Source organism: Colletotrichum godetiae, assembly GCF_030913485.1.
Source record: "Colletotrichum godetiae strain CBS 193.32 chromosome Unknown BDP55scaffold_93, whole genome shotgun sequence".
Lineage (NCBI taxonomy): Eukaryota > Fungi > Ascomycota > Sordariomycetes > Glomerellales > Glomerellaceae > Colletotrichum > Colletotrichum godetiae.
Window position 1 is genome coordinate 85,771 of NW_026851341.1, and position 20,288 is coordinate 106,058.

At 51.7% G+C, this 20,288-nt stretch overlaps 11 protein-coding genes across 11 annotated transcripts; 8 read left to right on the forward strand and 3 right to left on the reverse strand.

Annotated features, from left to right (window-relative positions):
* Window positions 1–293: 293 nt before the first annotated feature.
* BDP55DRAFT_685782 (uncharacterized protein) lies at window positions 294–1,712 on the forward strand. The gene is made up of 3 exons (XM_060576476.1): window positions 294–600; window positions 665–1,082; window positions 1,167–1,712. Exons 1-3 carry the CDS (start codon window positions 427–429, stop codon window positions 1,511–1,513), a joined length of 939 nt encoding a protein of 312 aa, XP_060422193.1. The 5' UTR covers window positions 294–426; the 3' UTR covers window positions 1,514–1,712.
* BDP55DRAFT_623678 (uncharacterized protein) lies at window positions 1,680–3,425 on the reverse strand (the record flags this gene model as incomplete). Its single annotated transcript, XM_060571393.1, has 4 exons — window positions 1,680–1,895; window positions 1,983–2,517; window positions 2,770–2,815; window positions 2,897–3,425. The coding sequence occupies 4 exons, from the start codon at window positions 3,423–3,425 to the stop codon at window positions 1,680–1,682; spliced, it is 1,326 nt and encodes a 441-aa protein (XP_060422194.1).
* Window positions 3,426–3,999: 574 nt separating this feature from the next.
* On the forward strand, window positions 4,000–5,358 carry BDP55DRAFT_699009 (uncharacterized protein; the record flags this gene model as incomplete). The annotated part of the gene is made up of 6 exons (XM_060577848.1): window positions 4,000–4,385; window positions 4,427–4,543; window positions 4,606–4,635; window positions 4,689–4,839; window positions 4,861–5,166; window positions 5,215–5,358. The coding sequence occupies 6 exons, from the start codon at window positions 4,000–4,002 to the stop codon at window positions 5,356–5,358; spliced, it is 1,134 nt and encodes a 377-aa protein (XP_060422195.1).
* A 61-nt stretch (window positions 5,359–5,419) lies between these two features.
* Window positions 5,420–7,377, reverse strand: BDP55DRAFT_685790 (uncharacterized protein). Its single transcript, XM_060576477.1, has 2 exons — window positions 6,873–7,377; window positions 5,420–6,779 (listed from the first exon to the last, which is right to left on the reverse strand). Exons 1-2 carry the CDS (start codon window positions 7,149–7,151, stop codon window positions 5,571–5,573), a joined length of 1,488 nt encoding a protein of 495 aa, XP_060422196.1. The 5' UTR covers window positions 7,152–7,377; the 3' UTR covers window positions 5,420–5,570.
* A 553-nt stretch (window positions 7,378–7,930) lies between these two features.
* BDP55DRAFT_567262 (Tannase/feruloyl esterase) lies at window positions 7,931–8,719 on the forward strand (the record flags this gene model as incomplete). Its single annotated transcript, XM_060570576.1, has 1 exon — window positions 7,931–8,719. A coding segment is annotated over one exon (789 nt), but the record flags the coding sequence as incomplete, so codon positions are not given.
* Window positions 8,720–9,644: 925 nt separating this feature from the next.
* BDP55DRAFT_721442 (uncharacterized protein) lies at window positions 9,645–10,547 on the forward strand. Its single transcript, XM_060578515.1, has 3 exons — window positions 9,645–9,709; window positions 9,769–9,930; window positions 9,999–10,547. Exons 1-3 carry the CDS (start codon window positions 9,692–9,694, stop codon window positions 10,275–10,277), a joined length of 459 nt encoding a protein of 152 aa, XP_060422198.1. The 5' UTR covers window positions 9,645–9,691; the 3' UTR covers window positions 10,278–10,547.
* Window positions 10,548–11,041: 494 nt separating this feature from the next.
* BDP55DRAFT_638767 (uncharacterized protein) lies at window positions 11,042–11,545 on the forward strand (the record flags this gene model as incomplete). The annotated part of the gene is made up of 1 exon (XM_060573155.1): window positions 11,042–11,545. One exon carries the CDS (start codon window positions 11,042–11,044, stop codon window positions 11,543–11,545), a length of 504 nt encoding a protein of 167 aa, XP_060422199.1.
* A 1,998-nt stretch (window positions 11,546–13,543) lies between these two features.
* Window positions 13,544–14,286, forward strand: BDP55DRAFT_638768 (uncharacterized protein; the record flags this gene model as incomplete). Its single annotated transcript, XM_060573156.1, has 3 exons — window positions 13,544–13,855; window positions 13,907–13,960; window positions 14,059–14,286. 3 exons carry the CDS (start codon window positions 13,544–13,546, stop codon window positions 14,284–14,286), a joined length of 594 nt encoding a protein of 197 aa, XP_060422200.1.
* A 287-nt stretch (window positions 14,287–14,573) lies between these two features.
* On the forward strand, window positions 14,574–15,409 carry BDP55DRAFT_734936 (uncharacterized protein; the record flags this gene model as incomplete). The annotated part of the gene is made up of 2 exons (XM_060580263.1): window positions 14,574–14,799; window positions 15,030–15,409. 2 exons carry the CDS (start codon window positions 14,574–14,576, stop codon window positions 15,407–15,409), a joined length of 606 nt encoding a protein of 201 aa, XP_060422201.1.
* A 742-nt stretch (window positions 15,410–16,151) lies between these two features.
* BDP55DRAFT_734937 (uncharacterized protein) lies at window positions 16,152–16,808 on the forward strand (the record flags this gene model as incomplete). The annotated part of the gene is made up of 3 exons (XM_060580264.1): window positions 16,152–16,331; window positions 16,400–16,645; window positions 16,707–16,808. 3 exons carry the CDS (start codon window positions 16,152–16,154, stop codon window positions 16,806–16,808), a joined length of 528 nt encoding a protein of 175 aa, XP_060422202.1.
* Window positions 16,809–17,978: 1,170 nt separating this feature from the next.
* BDP55DRAFT_439124 (mannitol dehydrogenase domain-containing protein) lies at window positions 17,979–20,067 on the reverse strand. The gene is made up of 2 exons (XM_060567574.1): window positions 19,913–20,067; window positions 17,979–19,854 (listed from the first exon to the last, which is right to left on the reverse strand). Exon 2 carries the CDS (start codon window positions 19,597–19,599, stop codon window positions 18,085–18,087), a length of 1,515 nt encoding a protein of 504 aa, XP_060422203.1. The 5' UTR covers window positions 19,600–19,854; window positions 19,913–20,067; the 3' UTR covers window positions 17,979–18,084.
* Between the last annotated feature and the right edge of the window lie 221 nt (window positions 20,068–20,288).

The following is a 20,288-nucleotide window of genomic DNA, read 5'->3' on the forward strand; positions in this document are numbered from 1 at the left end:
CCATTGAATGTTGTCTAAGCTAGAGCAACTCTAATCATCGCCCCGAACGCGTCTCTGAACTCCACAACAACTATACTTGCTTACCATATCAGGCGGTTTGGCGAGGGTCTAGCCGAGAAGGCAATGTCCGGTACCTAAGGAACACATTTGCTAGGCAGACACCGACAGTCGGGAATGCCGCCTCCAAAGGCCCACACTATGGGCCATCCAACATGCAAATGCTTGATTCATGCACCGCTTGCGTAGACCTTTCAAAGTCATGAAAATCGTGTGGGAATAATTAGATACGTACCTAATGTCACCGAATATTCGACTTATAAAGTCAAGCTACATTCGTTGTGCATTCTTAGCTTCCTACTTACATCCAACAGACTGTTCCCATCATTCCAAAGACGCATCACCGCCGAACCCAGTTTCTATCTCAAAATGTCCAAAATCTTCACCATATTCGGAGCCACAGGCAACCAGGGCGGCTCCGTCGTGAGAGCGGCCCTCGCTGACGCCGTTATATCAAAGGAGTTCAAAATTCGAGGCATCACTCGGGATGTCTCAAAGCCCGCAGCTCAATCTTTAGCCAGCAAGGGCGTCGAAGTCGTTTCTGTATGGTCACCCTCCGTTCCTCTTGACATGCCTTCGCGATATACAAATAGCTGACATTGAAAAGGCCGACATGAGCTCAAAGATATCCCTTTCCGAGGCGATCAAGGGCTCCCACACCGTCTTCTTCGTCACTACGCCCAACTTCATGGGCGGTGCCAGCGAGGAGCAGCTCCACGGCAAGAACGTAGCAGACGTTGCGGCCGAGGCTGGCGTAAAGCATCTCATCTACTCGTCTCTGCTGCACGTTACGGAGACCACCAATGGTCGCCTCAAGCACGTCGTCCACTTTGATGACAAGGCCGTGGTTGAGCGCTACATCCGCACCAAGGGTATCGCCAGCTCCTTTGTCCTGCCGGGTTACTTCATGAACAACTTCAACGCTCTTCAGATGATTCGCAAGGGCGAGGACGGGGTATACAACCTGGCGTATCCCGTCAGCGACAAGGCCAAGTTCCCTCTCATTGATACCGAGTCCGATATTGGTAAGTTACTCCATTGATGTTTTGCCCTTGTCTAAGCACAGAAACCACTTTTCCTGATTGGATGCTGACGAATGCTTCTCGCAGGCAAGTACGTCGTCGCAGCCATCCGAAACGAGAGCAGCGTCCTTGGCAAGCAGATCCTGGCAGCTGAGGACTACTACACGCCTACGCGAATCATTGCCGAGTTTGAGCAAGTCACTGGCAAGACGGCCCGTTTCGTGCCCGTTGACGCTGCGACGTACAAAACTTTCTTTGCTGGCCCGATGGCCGCCATGGCCGACGAGATGCTCGAGAACCACCTCTTCATCGACGAGCCCGGTTACTATGCTGGCAAGGACTTGAAAGAGAGTGGGGAGCTTCTGGCGAGCGTGGGACTGAAGGCGGTTACTTGGAAGGAGTTCTTGGAGGCGAACAAGGCTGATTTCCAGTAGGTTGATGCCGGAAACGCTGGCTTTGGAGATAAGTTTCTCAAAGAGGTGTGAAAACAACCTTGGTTTGGATTCCCATGTCGAGATATAGGCTTTGCCACCTAAATACAAGCCACTCTAGATCATCTTCCAGTGAATGCTTCGCCTGCCTGACCCATGTACTAGTAGTTCAGGTCTTACGCAGTGACGAAAAGTCTGTATACCTTCCCGCTTTCGTCAGCTCCTCGGTCCGTGGCGACATGTTCGAACCATCTAGACGCAAATCGGGGGGCACAACCTTCAACTCCCTCCGCTCGAGCGCGCGAGAATGTTCCAGCAGAAACCTCACCATCCAACCATCGAGCTTGTAAGACTCCAGAGTAAACAGACAGATACTTTGAAAGAACTTAAGTCTATAGATCTGTAACGACGAGATCAGGACATGGCCGAAGTACTCCGGTATGGGGTCGATCGAGATTCGGGAAAGCCTTACCATTACATCGGTCGCTGGCCAATACCGCCGAAGTTGCATCAATGAGTCAAAGTCTGAATCCAACTTCTCACGCGCGTCTGGTAGTTCTTGGAGGTCACCAAAGAGAAGAGTATGGACGAGTACCGACGACGATACGGCAGTCATGTGCCCAATGGTCGGGTACTCGACTGCGGAGCCGCTCATCTGGCGAGAGAGGCGGAGAAGGTTGCTGAATGACGATGCATGTTGCTTGCACTGCTTGATGTAATTCTTTTGCAGCGCAAGAATGGTGCCCACGTGATAGCCCTCGAGGAAATGAAAGTACAGAAGTGTAGAGAAGTGATGGTATGTCAGATGCAAGGCGAGAAACTGCCTGACCACATTCTTTTGTAGATGGACGCCAAGATTCTCCAAATTCATTCTTAGTTCGTAAGGGAGGCTAATCTGCCAGGATTCTAATTGACCTTCGAGCTCTGCTACACGCAGTTCGATTTCGGGTGCAGCAAGTTGCCCTTTGGCGATCCGACGGTTGAGATCCTGGATCAGAGCAAAGCAACTTACGAGTTGAAGCATGTACGCCCAAATACCAGGTATCCGACTGCACGTAGAGACGGCATCCTGGTCCTCCGGTAGAAGGGCGTGGTATGCATGCTCATCCATGGGCGGGATGCTCTCGCAAGGATCATCGGCGTCGTCCAACCTGCAGCGGATGCCCAGGCCGGAAGAACACCACCGTTCTGCGATGTACAGGGACCACCAAACCCTTCTTGAGGTTTCGTCGATCGTATGGGAGGTGCTAGAGGTACACCGTGACGGCTCAATCTTTAGTTTTCCGATCATGCTGATAGCGATGCCTTGTGGCCGCACGCTCGCTCGTCAAAATGGTTCGTCATTACGAATGCCTGCGAGGGAATCACAGATGGGCAGCAAATCACCAACATACAGGGCCTCAGATGAAGGCTGGCAGTTTCCAGAGCTCAACATCGCCAGAAGGATACAAGTTTGCACGTTCTCTATGCAAATATTCTCCAGGTCCGCGTGCAGTAAGCGCTTCGCCTCTGCCGCCAGCTGCCCCTCCTTTTCTCGGAGCACCGCCTGACTGGAGAATTTGGAGCCTATTGCGCATATTGCATGTAGCAACAATGGATTCAATGTCTTACTGGAAACTTGGGCTCGAAGGGTCGCTGGGTGGAAAATGCTATGGCATCCGCCGTGGATTCTGGTGAGATAGTGTTCAACGAGTTCTCGGACTGCATCTTCTGATATGATCGCATTGGGCGGGTCTTGTGTGCTTTGCACTTTGGTAGCCTCCGGCTGAGGCTCGAAGATCTGCGCTGGGGTTGAAGTGGCAGCGCTGCACTGAAGACATCGCTTGCGGCATGGCTCACACCCTTCGCCGGGGTCTTTTCGAGCGCATTTGCGCTTGGACTGGCGACATTGACGGCATGCTCTTAGAGCTTTCATTTCTAATTGGCGTAATGGTTGACTAAGAGAGATTCAAGTTTCAATAACAAAAGAACGGAACAACGTAACGTTGAAGAGGACAAAGTCTGGTTTATAAGCAAGCCGGACAACAAGCGCGGACTTTGACGGGGCTAATTGGCTGATGTCTTAGCCCTCCCGGCCCCGCTCCGGTGTGAGTTGATACAGGGATCGGAGTCCTAGTTATATAATAGGTCAACTCATCTGACAAGCGGATGCCAGTCCACTCTCCAGCGTAGCTCATGTAGCCGCGATGGATAGATGCGCCTGAGAAGTCGAGAACAGGCTTATTATGGCCTGTTTTTGACGTTTCGTTCCGAGAGTGCGAGACTCATCGTGCTCCAACACCACTGGAAGGTGAGTTGATATACTACCGGGTTTCTCGAGGATAATAAGTGTCTGGCCAACCCATTTCGGTTCTTCTCATGTTGCTTCAAACTTCATGCTCATATCACCTACAATCCAAGTATCAGGCACCTTGTTCACCCGCCATCATGTCAACTCTCCTGGACCCGATCACAGTTGGCGGAAAGCTTCCCTCCGGAACCGCGTGGTGATGGGCTCAATGACTCGAAACCGGTGTATCGACGATGGCAAACCGGGCCCGGCGCAGGTTAAGCACTATGTAGACAGGGCTAGAGATGGCGCCGGTCACATCGTAGTCGAAGGCATATTTGTCGATTGGACCGGGTGCGATTGGAGTTTCGTCCCCTTCATGATTACATCCGAACACGCTCAAGCATGGCCAGTGGCCACTGATGCCGTACATGAGGTGGGGGGCAAGATCTTTTTCCAAGCATGGCATGCAGGCCGGTGCCAGCATAACGAGATGCCAATCATGAAGAAGCATGGTGGTGTTGTTCTGGCTCCTTCTGCCGTCAAAGCCAATGCTGGGAAGTATCGAGACTTATCGGGGAAGCCTGTAAGTGAAATGAACGGCGAGTACACGCATTCTGATCGATGCTGATGGGGTCACATTGCAGGGACACACACAACGTTGTTGCCATTCAAGAACAGAAAGACGTGATCGAGATATATCGACGTTCTTGTCTTTTGGCAAAACAGGCTGGGTTCGACGGTGTTGAGTTGCTTGCTCAAGGGTATGTGCTCAACGCATCGTGAGAAGGTGACGAGACTTGGACTTCAAGCTGAACAACAATAGCGGATACTTGCCTCATCAGTTTCTCAACAGGTGAAAACCTCGAATTACCCTCATTCATGGACAAAGTTAACTGAGATGAATAGCCGCGTCAACAGGAGGACTGATGCTAACGGCGGCTCAGTCGAGAACAGATGCCGCTTCGTAATCGAACTCGCTGAGACCCTAGCTACGATCTTTGACGGCCTAGAATTTGTTTGCGTCAAGTTAAACCCCACTGACTTCTATAATGACTCAGTTATCACTTTTGAATAGAAGGAAACTTACACCTACCTGATCAAGGAACTCATCCGCCGCAAGGTTGGGATCATCAACCTGTCTCGCAGAGGGGCTGATACGAGTGCCGGCATAGGCGATTTCTTTGGAATCGATGATCGGCCTGAAGGATATGTTCTCCTCAGAGGCTACGATCCCGTTCTTGACTTTATAAGTCTCGTCAAGTTTCCTGGTAGTGCTTCGCTGCTGATGGCGAATCATGATTACACACCGGAGGAGGCCGATAGTCTGATGAAGGAACGGAAATTGGACCTTATCACATTTGGAAGACCTTTCATCTACAACCCGGTGAGATTGTCTGTCTTAATTGAGCCACACTTGCTAATTACTAGCCAGGATATCGTCAACCGGATCAGACATAGTATTGCATTTGCAGAGAATAACCGGGGCAACAAAGTCTTCTATGGGCCATATCGGACTCCGGACGAGAACTACAACGACTGGCCCGTAGCCCCATTCTGCCGGACACCCGGAGATTGAGTGAGATTCGAAGCTGGCGAGGGATATGGTAGTAGTTGTCCCTCCAGTACAAATACAGCTTTGGGAGCTATCTAGTCAAGTTGTCTTAAAGTACGGTCAGCAATTATCGGGCTTGTGCTTTATGAGTCAAAGGGTGCATTTGTGTTCTTTATGCCGTGTATATCTATTTGAATAATCTCTTTGAGGATTATATCAAACCTCTTTCTTTATTCTTACAAGATATTTTCGAAGCCTGAGGCGATGTCGTCCGTAAGACCGCGAGATCTTTCCTGGCTCTTGGCCACACAAATGCCCTCCGTCTCAAGCACATCAAGCGGCCATGCGAGTGCCTCTTGCCAGTAACTCCCCAAATGCCTGGCAACAGCGCGGATGATGAAGGCGCCAGCGTCGGCAAAGAGCCAAAAGCCGCGACAGCGGTGCAGTAATACGCCATAATGGGCGAGAATGATGAGGGCCTCGGGACGATGCTTCCGCAGCATGTCAACAAATCCAACCGGCACCTTGACCGAGAACGTCGACGCGGCTTGGGGGTAATCTTCTTCGTCGAGGACGTGGCAGATATCAAAGCACCACTGCAAGAGCTCAATGACTTCGCGACATGCCTCTGTGCTCGCTTCACTGAGGTCGGAGTCATCCAGAAGGCGTCTCAGAGGCCCAAACTCGTCACCCGTTGGACCCATCTTCTTTGCAGCCTCTGGAATGATATTGAGGAAGGGTGAGATCTCGGTGTTTTGTAGGTAGTCCCGGGCTAGCGGTGTGACGGAGGTGACGCCGCGGTTAAGGTTAAAACACTCAACGAGGCGGTCGATGAAGGACTTGAAGTCGGATCGATAGTGAGCGAGGGTGTCGGCGAGAACATGCCTACCTAAGATGGCGGAGAAGAGGAAGCGAGGGACGGCGGTAGCTTTGTCGTCCTTGGGCACGGTCTCTGTGAGACGGGTGAAGGAAGAGAGAGCGCGGTTCTGGAGCTCTGTGGCAAGATGTTGGAGATGATCGGCTGAGCCGGGATAGAGATGGATCATGTGAAAGGCTGTGAAAGCGAGGACCTCGTCAAGGAGGTAGGACGAGTTGACGGCGTGGCGGACGGCAATGTCGACGGCGCTCCGGGCTGGGCCGGTGAAATTTGGGACTGAGCTTGCATGGTGGAGCAGAATCATGTGCTGTGGTGTATAGATCGCCTCCGAGGGGGCGTTTGGTGTGCCTAATATTGAAAAGGCATCATGGCAGTCGAGAGATGGAGGAGCGTGGTTGCCGCTCAGCAACATGGGCGAAGCGAGAGAAGGAGTCTGGTGAGAATTGATGTCGAGGCCGATCACGCCTGGCACAACTCCATGGCTTGGCGGCAAGCAATGAGACGGTTGTGTTGGCGCATGTGTGACTTCGGAGTAATTGTTTTGTTGATGAAGAGGCTGTGAGGGTAGCTGCGCGCACTCAGTCATCGCATTCGTGTCGTTGTTCACAATGCTGTGACTGCTTGCTCTGGAGCCATGTGATAGCGATCGGGCGTTCCGTACCAGTGGGCTTTGTGGCTTCTCGCTCCGCAATTGAAGTTGCTCTTGTCTGCGCTTCTGCTTGCTCACCTTTGGCGGTGGGAAGAAGCACGCGCGCTCTGCGACTTCGCAGTTGGCACACGAGGGCCGGCGCTCGTCGCAGCGGATGTGACGGCGCTTGCATTCCGCGCATCCATTGCGAGACTTCTTGTGCGAACGACGAGTCTCTTGAGCCTTAGGGCTCGCATTTTCAGCGTCGCTCGAATCGTTGTGACGCGTCGAGGTGCGAGTTTGTCGAACCATGAAGGGTGGTCGGGCGTAATCGTCGCTGTGGGGTGGCACTCAAGTCAATCACTCTTCCCCCGTGGAACGCGCGGGGCTGAATCCTAGTGAGCATTCGCGATTCGGAAAAGTGCGTCTTTGTATCTTGATGCGTTCTAGAAAAACTAGCCTCCCCATGCATGAGTAGTAGGTGATTCGACAGTACTAGTAGTGTTGACTTTCATTCGGAAGCGCATTTCCATCAATACGACCACGGAGGGCAAGTTCCTTGACGAACAGAACAGGCTTGGCATTCCAGCCCCCGTGCGCAAGCATCACAGCACAGCCCCACCTATTTGACCGCTTAGTCATATCCTCTCAGCAAAACCGTAAAATGTGCTAAAATCTCAGTCATAACACAAGGAGAAAGAGAACTGGGAGAAGTTGGAAACATAAAGCTTTTGTGACTAAACAGCACCAAATATTAGTCTCATTCGAGTGTCTTCCTGAATAGGACTCCCCAAGTAGGTGTATAGGTTGTGACAAACAGTCCAGTCACTAGCAAAGGACGTGGAAAGACATAATTGGAGATTCTAAAGCCCGCACAATCTCATCATCCCCTGTGAAGAAGATCAAGCCGTTGAGTAATGTTAAATGATAAATACCCGAACAGGCACTCGGCGCTACTTAGTTACAAGCATGGAACAGCACTCTGACGTCTTGGTAAGAGCATAGTCATCCTACGGCACTCTCTACAAGGTGTTCATATTTAATTCTGCGCACAACGTTCGATAGAGTATGTTCTCTCACCGCCACCTCCAATTTGCAGAAGTCCTAATCTTTGCAAATACAACCCCGACGGCCTTCTATGCATTGAGGCCCAAAGTACCGGCTGCCTTACAAGTACACAGCTTCAGACGCTGAAGAGTATTTACTCACCTGTCCTGGACGCGGTTGGAAGCCTGGTGTATCCCAAGATGCAGTTAGGATCCGAGTTTACCGGAGCGGTGGACAGTTACTTTTCCGGAGCAGTCTCACCTGTGTCAGACTGGTGGCGGTATGCCATTTTCAATGACTCCAATTGGAATGCCATGACTTTACGACCCGAAAACTCCACCATCGCTTCCGGCCTCAACCACTTCAATATCGACACCTGGGAAGGTAATCTATCGGGTTTCCAGAACCGCGGCGGGAAGCTTCGCCATTGGCATGATTTAGCCGATGGTGTTCTATCGAGCGAGAGTTCTCCTCGATACTACGAACATGTGTCACAAACTATGGGCATGGATTCAGAGGCCCTTGACGTATTTTACCGCTTTTTCCGTATCTCTGGCATGTCTCATTGCGGTAGCGGCAATGGGGCAACATTTATTGGCCACCAGTCTGCAAGCACTGCCAGTCTGGCACCGGAGGAAAAGGTGCTCATGGCGATGGTGCGATGGGTTGAAGGCGGAGTGGCCCCTGACACCATCATGGGTACCAGGTATATCAATGGCACCAGTGACAATGGTGTCGAGTTCAGAAGGAGGCATTGCAGGTGGCCTTACCACAATGTGTACCAAGGCTCGGGCTATGACAAAGATCCTGACACTTGGAAGTGTGTGCTGTAAGCTAAGACGAACCGGCCCAGCTGGTGCGTGGTTGTACCTTAGGCAGGAAAGAAACACCTCGCACAATAGTACTCACACTCCCGTCGTCTATGATCTGACCGCTTGCTGTTTTTTGTTGTGAAAGACCGGTCCCGAGATGAATACCCAATGACCTGCCGCCTCAGGCAGTTAACCAGCCTGGTTCCAGGCTGCGGATCAAATGGGACCAGAAGTTGATCCGTCCCGCAGCTCCGATGTACCTTCCCCTTTCACTACCTTCTCAACCTAGTGAAGCATCACCACAATTTCACTTTGTCATCTCATTTACCAGACGGTAAAAGTCAGACAAATAATCTCAACAAAGCGATTGAGGCCCCAAAGGGAAGTGGTCATAATGGGAGGCTTGCTCGAAACAATTGTTAGTTCTTTTTTACCTTTTACTAAAATCATCAAGCATCTCACCTAACTTAGAGACTCACAGGATATTTCACTCTACACAAATTTATTTGGTCTTCTTCCAGCCTGAAAGAAAGGAAGGAAGGAAGACTGCATCATATTATTGTTGGAACTAATATCTTTCCTAGCTTCACCCCTTTCACACTCTTCACATCCTCAGACCTACTTGTCACTTTTTGTTGCACGACAAAGGACATCGAAAGTGTACTTCTATGATGGCCGCAGCCTCACGGCTTATTGCGACTTGTCAGTCGTCCAAACTCTCAACGAATTGCCTCATTGGACGGATAGAAGCTCCGGATGCGCTCACCGCTAGAACCGTCTGGAGGGTATGCCTCCCATCGACCAGATGAGGGCGGAGGTACCATTGAGAGCCCACCGCATCGGTGGGATGTTTGCTTCAATCTACTAGGCAGACAAATTCCTTCTCTGCTTAGTTATTCTTCGGTTGAGAAGCTTGCCTTCACCGCCACCGAATTTCAAGCCACATAAAAAAAAAAAAAAAGAACATCGACAGCAACATACCGAACCGCAATCATGGGGTCATTCCGCAGCGTAAGCCCAGATCCTATGAGATCCCTCGGCCCTCCACTAATCATTCCTTTACTCGCTAGGTCATCGCCGAAGACGAAGTCTTGAAGGGATTCGAGAGAGTCGGCACCGTCACCTTTGAGGAGCCCGAGGAACCTCTTCTCAACTACAAGCCGGAGGAGGACATGCGCTCGTGGAAGAACCAGAGCCCTATGGTCCTCGGGCAGCTGCAGCTCTTCCTCGAGGTAAGCGACTTCCGCACTCAAAGACCCCCGATTGACTTTGGTCATTATGCTAACCTTCTTGTTTCCAGGCTCTCGTCGCAGCGCATGATGAGGCCGAAGACTGTATTACCGACCTCGAGATCGGAGGTGATTCCTACTTCGCTAAGAGGTGGCGCCACCGCAAGCGTGTCAAGTACACGAAGGGTCTTGCGGTCTACAAGGCCCAACGCAAGGCGGTACTCAAGATCGAAATGAGAATCATTCGGGGCGGTAACATGGGAGAGGCCCTCCAGGCAGCTTTCGATCGTGTTCAAATCGCCCTCATTGAGAATATGGTGCGCGTCAATTCCCTGTTGAGCATGCTCTGAGAGAGAGCGTCTTTGCCCTCGGGCTTTGGCTTTTGGCGGATGAGAACTTTGAATGGGACGCTCGGTCGGAAGAACCCAGCAACGATTTCACGATGGGGGAGACGCGACATTGGGTAATGACTAGCAAACCGGGGCTCGAGAGGAACCCGCGAGGATAAATGCGATAGAATACCAACAGAACCACGGAACAATGCTATATGTGACACCATTATGGGACATGGCTTGTAATTAAGCAGTTGATCTGGCGGGATGCATCCTGGTTCAAACCAGCGACAGCTGAGTCATATCCCTGACAGACATGCCTTCCTGTATCCAAATTTTATGCCCGGGCAGGCTTGAGCAAGCCTTCAGCCTTACCGCGCCTGGAATCTCGAATGCTTACTCATTCTATTCTCATTTTTGACATGCCTTGAAGCCGAAAAGATTTGACAGGAGAAAAGGACATGGGTGTTTAATACCGCCCCAAGAGCCTAAGAGGGAGAGTGTAGCATCAAAGAGTACTTTCCTTGCTAAGCGCTTCCACGTTTGGTACCTGGTCGTTGATCTTACTCTCCTAGTCTTTGGGAAAGTCGCTTGCCTTGTCCCTCACCAGGTTCTCATCTTCTCACCTCCAACATACTCCAAAGCTGTGTTTATCTTCTAGGAAGCCAACGGTAATCGAACAGACACACACGATTTTCCATTTCCCGCTTCGCCTTTCGCGACCGAAAGAGGTTTATGCGCCAATGTCGTACGTTTAATCGAGTACCACTAGGTGTTTGAAGATGGTCAACTCAAAGAATGTACGTTTCCTTCCAGTTGACCCACGGCAGGCCCATTGCAAGAACGTCGAGCAAGGAACACTGACGCACCATCAGGAAAATGTCAATCCGCAATCGAATGTCAGCGCATCTAGCAACATGAGCGCTCAAGACATAGCGAGCATGACAGAACTCATGTCACACGCCCTCGAGAGCCTGGAGATGCGCGGCGTCCCCGAACACACCAAAACTGCGGAGGAATACCAGGCGCTACTGAAGAAGAAAGAAGAGCTCATGGACTTGTATAATGGAGTCTCACAGAAGCTTAGCTTCACACAACAAAGGCGCGAGGGGGAATCGCAAGCCCGAACACTCGAAACAGTCGATGTACTTGGAACGGGATACACAAAGTTGCTCAGGGGCATTGAGTCTGTCCTGGCACGAGTCATTGTGTGGATTGAGGAGTATGAACACGACAACGGGATCAACACTGGCGTCTCGGAAATCCAATCTGCGCGTAAGGCCTGATTGGAATCCTTTGAGGCGCTCGAGGACACGACGCATCACAAAGCGCGGCGTTTTGATTCATGGAAGGATCGATTTTGGAAACTATGGCGGCACGGTGAGCACATGGTTCCCGTCAGAAGGAGTCTGATTCAGGAGTAAAAGTTGGTTCTCACCGTTGGTTTTCGATTAAGTGTCTCGTATCTCCCAGGTTCTAACTAAGGCCAGGCTCTTTGGGCCTCTCCCCCTTCATATGTTCAGCCCCCATGTTCTTGGCAACAACCTAAGTTGGAAACGCCCCGACCGCAGTCTTAAGCTTCTCCTTCCCGCTGACTCAGTTCCTTCAGTTCAAATGGTTCAAGTACCCGGGCGAGCAAGTAACGGTCACTGGTGGGCCCTACCAGGGCACTCTGTCTTCTATAGGGAGACACCTTCCAGGATAACTTCCACGCCAAGTCGCTCCTTGGTTGCGTTCTCGTTCTCGCTAATTATAATACGTCAAAAGAGCGCTTTCACTCCGAGCATGAATAAACCCCCAAACTCTAAGTTCACGTCAGCAAAACTGCGCGCGCGGGACCTCCAAAATCATAGAAATAGAGCGCTGGAGTATTTCTCGGGGCCTGCAGGAGTCCAGACTCCCGATCTTCGGAATTAATAATCCTGAAGCAAGAATGGGAGGCTAAGGGCTTTAAATCACTGTCGATGTGACGCTCAACGTGCAGGTGGCCCCCTACCAACATCCCTGTCCGTCAAATTTCTCGCTGTTATGAAGAGGACCTTTGCAGAGATCCCTTCGCATAACAACGGTTCTGCTTTCCCTTATAGGCTCTCACGGCGACGAAAAAAGAGTTTGCTTGAGTCGACTAAAGTCCGCTTGAATCCCGGAGGTCAAGAGGAAAACTTCAGACTTTGGGAATGGCATTGACAGGAATTCTGCCCTGAATGATGGCCATCACCATCCATAAGCTGAAGCTTCTTAAGGTCGCGATGAGTGCCGAATGACACGTAGAGCTCGAGAGACCTTGACAGCGCACGAAGCTGGTGCAAGGAACAAAACCTTCACCACAGAAGCGTGTCTATTTCCAGCAGTGAACATAGGTTGCAACGGAATTCCGAAAGTCTGCATCACAACTTCGCAACTAGGAAGGCCCCGAGGATGTCAGAAAAGAAGACGACCGCGAAAACTGTGTTCCGAAAAGGGAAACGAGATCCAGCCAAGTAGAGACGGACAGTTCGAGGACAGCGTCGTGGGCCAAAGGCAGACTCTGCGGGTGAGGTCATGGATGAGCTCAGCTTCAGTGGCGATATCAGAAGTAATAATCAGTCTCACGAACAGCCTTGGCGTAGACACTGGGAACCGCTTCGACAACCGTAGATCGCCAAAGCTCACTAAGGAGCTGAAGAATTCTCCGGGCTGTAAACAAGCAGGAAGTACTCCGATGCCGGCCTGGGTATGAGCCGAGAAACGGGATGCAGGTCGCGATTAAAAGTAACCTCAACGACCCGGAACGAAACGAGCTGCGATAATACCAAGTAGGAGAGGAATGGCCAACGTCTCAAAAATACGATAATGGGTGCTCCAACTTAGAGCTGGGTGAGACTTATGACTGGCGAGAACACTAGGGGCCTAAGATGTTAGCTCAGGGTTCAAGACAACAAGAGAATGCGAAAAGCTTCGCGACTAACGGGACAGCGAAGGGGGTTGTGAAGATATCCGGCTGATCCGTCATTCGCCCTTCGTATTTACACCTGGTCAATCGTTGGCCCGAGAAGTCGAGGAAATCGGTAGTTTGGTTTATGTCGTGGTACAGGGGCTTTGCTAAGGGCGGGATGAGTGAACTTGAGTATTCGAGAAAACGCCGGCTCTTGCCTTGAGACTTGTATGGCAGCTGTTGGGTTGCTTTCTGTCCCAATCGCTACTCAGCCTAGGCAGAGACAAACATCTTGATTGTCTTAAGTGAGGGAAGGTAAAGTTTCTACCTTAATTTGTTGCTCTTCTTGGGCCAAAATAAAGGTGAAATGATGGTGAATCTGAGTCCAGCGGCAGGCACCTTCCTCAACTTTCTGATCCGGCTCCTACTTCCTCACTCAGTCGCGGTCTCCACCTCAAGCACCTTGAGAACGCCTTCCCAGCGCGTCGTCAAAACAAATTCGCACCATCGCGGCTGCATTTTATGTTTTTCCTCACCAGCACACTGCCTCACTCTTCCCCTTTCGTACGCACTCATCCGCGTACACATCGCAAAAAAGCCCCAAATCCTTTGCGATCTTCACATTCAAGTGTTCCTCACAACACCAACTTCAACCCAACTTACAAGCGAACACCGAGCAACTGTAAGACTTTCTTTGCATTCCCATCCTGACTCATTTATCTAATCATTGCAGGTGGACCGGCTAGCGAAGATGTATCTCGACTCCCAGACTGTCGACATCGTTGAGGTGAATGCCCACATTCCCTCAATAGTCAGAAATGAATCTGTAATAAGATTCATGGCCCCCACTGTCCACATATTCAAATGCTGACTTTGAGCTTGCAGGTGCTCAAGGAGAAAGCTGCCTTGAACGCCCGTCTCGAGGAGGCCACCAAGAAGCTCGCTGCTACCATGGAAGATTTCGAGATTGAGAAGCAGGAGCGCACCAAGGCCGATGTCGAGGCCAACAACCCCATGATGCAGTCAATGAATCCTGAGCCGATTGAGCTTATGGTAACTGAGCATTACGTTCACCGCTCTTCTTCCTCCGGCCGGGCTGACAGCGCTACCTGAGCGGAACACACCGCGAATGCCAACATCGAGGACGCCAAGAACACCAGTTCAGATGAGTACACTATCGAGGATTGCTGCTGGGGTATATTTATAGAGGGCCCAACGATGCCCTTGGTAACCTGAAGAGTGTCAAGTCATCTGATTCTATCGAGTGTTTGACCCCGTCTGACACCTCTGCCCGGAGTAACCCCGCCTCATCTGTTCGTTCCTTCAGCTCGGAGAAGGAGGCGGCTCTCTTCAACCAGGCGCTCACTAGCGACAACACCGCTGCATTCAAGGAGCATTGAATGCATGAGCTCAAGAACGAGCTCCAGACCAGAGTCGACGGAGACTTCCAGCGCTCACTTGACCAGTGTCTCATCCAGGAGCTTTTCGAGAAGCTCACGGGTGACATCAAGGTCAGGATCTACTACGAGCTCAGAGAGGATCTCATGCGCATTCTGAAGCGCGACATCACGTTCAAGCTCGAGCAGGACATCAAGCAAGAGCTGAGGCTTGAGATGGGCAGCTCATGTACGACATCATGGAGGACGTGAAGGACAGTGTCGTTGCCGAGATCAAAGAGACAAGAAATGAGATGAACAATGAGCTAGAGAGTCAGATCAAAGACGAGCTGTTCAACGAGATCAAGGAAGCTCTCAAGTAGAACGCCATCAAGGAGCTCAAAGACATCATCAAGGCCGAGCTCTAGGACAACCTCTTGAGCATTGCTCACAAGAAACAACAGGTAATTGAGACCATAGTTGCGACCAAGGCTGAAGAGTCCATGCGATCTGCTATCCAAGCTGCTATTCCCATCATTCAGGACTGCGTCATTCGCCACTTGAAGAACTCTATTGGCTGCGAAGTCAAAGGGTTATTAGAAGACATTGAAGGAGCTGTCGAGGAACAAGAGAAAGTCCTCGACGACTTGGCGAAAACCCTGGAGGATAAGCCCAAGAAAGCCTCGGAGAACACGATGGTTTTCCAGGTCCCAGCGTGGGCCACCATGGTTGCTAAAGACGAGGTCCTGAAGCTCAGGTCTACTCTCGTGTCGGATCTTCACAATAATCTGAAGGCCGAGATAAAGCAGGAATTCAGCCAGAACATGGAGAAGGTTGGGAAGGGCATGATCGATGAGTGAGTGGGCCACATTAGGCAGACGGCCACAGGTTCGAGGATGTCACTCCACAAATCTGGTTGGTAGAAGGTTAGTGGGTTGCAGCAGGCTCACAGGCATGGGAATAGGACCGGAAAACACTTCCAGCGGGCCGGTCCGTGGGGTCGACACCAAATTGACTTAACTGTGCTTCCTGTAAGGTACTTGATCAAAGTTGACCCAGCATGCCTCAAGATCACCAACGGCCAATGCGAATCGATCAGACATCCAGAAGAACTCATGCAGATGGGAACATTCACGTGTGGTTGGACTCTGGCATGGTACGCTTGTCCCGGTTGATGCGAGACCCATGAGAGTTGTAACATATGTAGAGGTCCGCTAGCTTCCCATGGCCCATGCGAATTCAACTGATCAAGACATGTAACAAAAAGGTTTCGTGAGACTTGTTTGAACCTTCAAGCTACGTGATTCCTCTCTGTCGCTTTCCATTGTAATTCGAAGCCAATGTTGTTATTGATGCCTGACAGGCACAACACGTCGCGCTGCGTGGGCGCGTGACCGTTTGCACAAAATCTGCCTCCACCCGCAACTTTCCCACAAGTTGACCCTCTGCTCTGCGCTTCATATCCCCAGCCAGGGAAATCACCAGCGAACAAAGCAAAAATCAGTCTTCCCCTTTACTACCCTCCGTACAGATAGCAGTCGTCGAGCTGTACCAACGAGCCCGACTCTCCCCTCCACATCGACCGAGCAACCACCAGTCACAATGGCAAAGAAGAAGCACCCGTCGAACAAGAAGCAGAACAGGGGCAAGGGAGCCAAACAGTTCCGCAAAGAGGCCCGCAAAGAGGCTGCTCAGCATCTGAGTGGCCAGGACAAGCCCTCGAAGCAGGTTGCCATCGACGAGAAGGGCAGGAAGATGACAGTCATCATGGGAGGAGAAGCGGTATAGTTGGCCAACATAATCGAAACATTACGGTTCCAAGCTTTGGAAACTGACTTGTACTACCCTAGGAGATGGACAAGCTCTGGGAGCGCATGCAGGTGACCTTTACTCTGCAGTTTCAGTCGAAGACGATCTCCGAGTGGCTCGAGGGCGCCCGGGCAGCCCTTGACGCCCAGCCGAATAAGGATGAAAATGGCCAGAAGAAGTTCAAGGAGTTGGAAGGGGACGTTAAGAGACTTGTTGGTCGCATGAGAGATACGATCAACGCCGACAATAGGCAAGCTGCTCAGCGAGGAATTCAGACTTTGGACCTGGTTCGAGCAACCCCCCTCTCTCCCCAAGGCTCCTATGAGGACTCAGGTTAACCAAAGCTAGGTCTCTGCCGACTTGTTTCTGGTGGAAGAGTTGCGTATCGAAGACGTTGTGACGGGATTCGAGGCGGACCTGGTCAAGATGACGATGAGCTTGAACGAGTAGCAGGTGAAGTTGGAATTCGGCCGGGAAGGGACGACCCGAGCTCGCATGGGGCGGCGGTGGTGGAGCTGCCACAACCGGGCTGCCTTTCACACTCCGGTTGACTCCTTTACTAGAGACAGGCCAGCGAGGGATTTCTGCTTGAGAAACACTGCTCTTTTAGGACACATTCGATTCCGAGTGCGAGAACCAATGTTTTTCGTGTCTACTTTGCTACGATGGTTTCGGGTCCCCATCGCTTCGAATCAGAGTCGAAAGAGGCTCGAATGCTCCCCAGGAAGGACAACTTATGTTACATAGTGCCCTAAAGTAGAGGGATCGATGACTTCTGCCCAGATCATCTGCAATAAATAGTCTCGGTATTGCCCTCCAGGTCGTTCACCTGGCACCGCAGCGTAGCTAGCTGCGCGCGCAACAGTTCGGCCTCACGGCGCAGACTCGCAATCGCCTTTGTCTGATCCTCGTTGAGCTTGTAAGACATTAGGTACATCTCGACCAAGGTTTCAAAGACGAAGGACGAGCTGGATGCAGCAGCGACGTGATGGATTCCCTTGAATACTTTTTTCTTTTGCTGCCCCGTGGTGAGACTGTCCGCAACCTTTTCAGCCGCGTCAGGGGTAACGGTTTTTTGCACTTTGTGCAAGACCTTCAAGTCGGCGCCAGTTGCGATGAGTTTATTCGTCTTTCGAGACAGTTATATAGTGATAACCTGACGTGGAGCTAGGTGGATGTAGTAACTCACTCTCTCATCGTCGCTGAAGTTCCACTTCTCGACGGGAAATTGAGACATGATGGATGATCTGGAGATTCAGGCTCGAGGTTAAGTACTTGACGGCATTGACATGAAGGCAAAAAATCATAACAAGGCCCACTATCTATCTGGAGAGGGTATGGTCACTTCCTGGCAATGGTCCAAGGAACGCACTTTTTGCAAGGTGCTTTAGTCGCTTAAGGATATCTTGAAGCTGCCAGGAAACCTGCCGCCGATTTAAAAGTCTTGAGTTCCTCTCCTGGTTGTTTGCGTCATGCACCTCCATCTTTGGTGCCTGTGTGACAGTTATCACCATCTCAAGGTCCTGGAATACAGTACACAGAATGGCTTCGTTTTGTACAAAATCAAAACACAAATGTCTCTATAAATATCTATATCTATATCTATAAATCCTCATGACCGCTTCAAGTACCCATTTTTATCCCTGCTTTACTCATTATAACATAAAAGGCTGCTTGTACCAGCACAAGTCGACAAACAGTTTTACAATCCCAGTGTGCGTTCGCTTTAATCAACATACTTGGGAATAGTGGCCATCACGCCGTCCTTGGCGATGAGCTCCATGGCCTTGGTGACCTCATCAATGAAGCGCTGGTCACCGCGCAAATCGTCACCGAACAGGATCTTGACACTGAGCAGCTGGCGGGGGTCGTTGCCGCCGGCCTTTGCCAGGGCCTGAAGCTCCTCGCGCATCGGGTCGTCGACGGTGAAGGTCTTGCCCTCGTCGTCGACGCCGTTGATGTAGCGGAACCAGGCGCCGGCGACGAAGCACAGGCGGCGGAAGGGGCCCGTGGTCCAGATCTGCTCCGCGATGGAGGGCATGATGAACTGCGGGATCTTGCCGGACGCGCCGAGGGCGACGCGGGGGATCTGGTCCATGATGGTGGGGTTGGAGAAACGCTCCATGAGGGTGTTGCAGTACTCGTCAATATCGACGCCGGGGATCTCGGGAAGCAGGGGCTTGACCTCCTCCTGCATCATCTGCCAGACGAACTTGCGGTAGATGGGGTGCTCCATGACCTCGTGGACGTACTTGAAGCCGGCGAGCTGGCCGGGGTACGCCATGGCGGAGTGCGAGGCGTTGAGGAGACGCAGCTTGTGCTTCTCGAACTGCTCGACCTCGTGGACACCCTCGACGATCTGGACGCCGACCTTCTCGAATGGCGGGCGACCGTCGCAGAACTTGTCCTCGACGACCCACTGCATGAAGGGCTCGGTGACGACGGGCCAGCCGTCCTCGATGCCAAAGGTCTCTGCAAGCGACTTGATGTCGTTCTGGGAGGTGCTGGGGGTGATACGGTCGACCATGGCGTTGGGGAAGCCGCCCTCTTTGGCGATCCACGCGGCGATCTCTGGGTTCTTAAGGCGGGCGAAGGACTCGAGCATGGAGCGGGTGATGGAGCCATTCTTCTGCATGTTGTCGCAGGAGAGGACGGTGAAGGGCTTCTGGCCGTTGGCGTGGCGCCTGGCGAGCGCGGCGTAGAGGAAGCCAAAGATGCTGATGGGCTCGGTCTCGTTGGCCAGATCGTGCTGGATGTCGGGGTGCTCCGATTGCAGCTGGTGAGAGTTCTCGTTGTAGTAGTAGCCGCTCTCCGTGATGGTCAGGGACACGATGCGGGTGTCCGGGTGAGCCATCTTGGCGATGACGGCCTCACGGTCATCGGGCGCGAAGAGGAACGAGTTGATGCTGCCAATGACGCTGGCGTTGCTGCCCTTTGCGGAGCGCTCGATGAGTGTGTAGAGGTGGTCCTGGGCGCTCAGGACGTCGCGCATGGCGGCGTCGTTGGGCCGGAGGCCGACACCGCAGATGGCCCAGTCGGTCTCATCGTGCTTCTGGAGGAGGCGGTCAATGTAGACGGCGAGATGAGCTCTGTGGAAGCCGCCGACTCCGACGTGGACGATGCCCTCCTTGACGACGCTGCGGTCGTAGGTGGGGACCTTTACGGTCTGCTTGCCCTCCTGCGAGGAGATTGAGGACAGGTTGTTGCTGGTGAGCTTCAGGCTATCCGTGCTGTGAGGCATCTTAGGATTAGAAAAAATGAACAATTGGTACAGGCGAGTAATTCAGGAGTTAAATGATGAGATGGCGAGAGCGAATTATGAGAGAGAGAGAGAGAGAGAGAGAGAGGGGGAGGAGTGAGCTTGAGGTTGAAAGTTGAAGTGATCAAGAACACACCGCTGTCTCCTGAGTCCTGACCGCAAGTTTTTAATGAGAGAGTGACAAACAGTCTGATTTTTGATAAACTGGGCCCGGTGACGTTTCTGGACTGGTCCGGCCTGATAAACTGGGATCAGAGGTGGAGCTACCAAAGCACACCTTGCCACTATCACTGACCTCAACATTTTAGCAACCTGGAGTAACGAGACAGCTGTGGCTTGAATGCCTAGAAGTCTCTGGAAACCAATCAAACGGCACGGGGGGTGAAATTGAGCCGAAACATTCCAAACTCAAGGCTTGGTTAAAGCTGTATTCCTAGACTGAGTAGCAACTCCAAGAGAAAAACATCAACACATAACGTAGGGAAATCCTCCATCTCTCAAAGACTCACCTGCCTAAATTTAGCACACAAGCTGAAAATTCCTAAAACCCTTCTTATATCCGAGCTATTGGCAACTTGGCCCTGCGTTCAGGGTCTCTCTCGTATTGTCACCAACGCAACAGAACCCGTGGCTGGAATTCCAATTTTAACTTGCCTCATGTGACCGTTGAT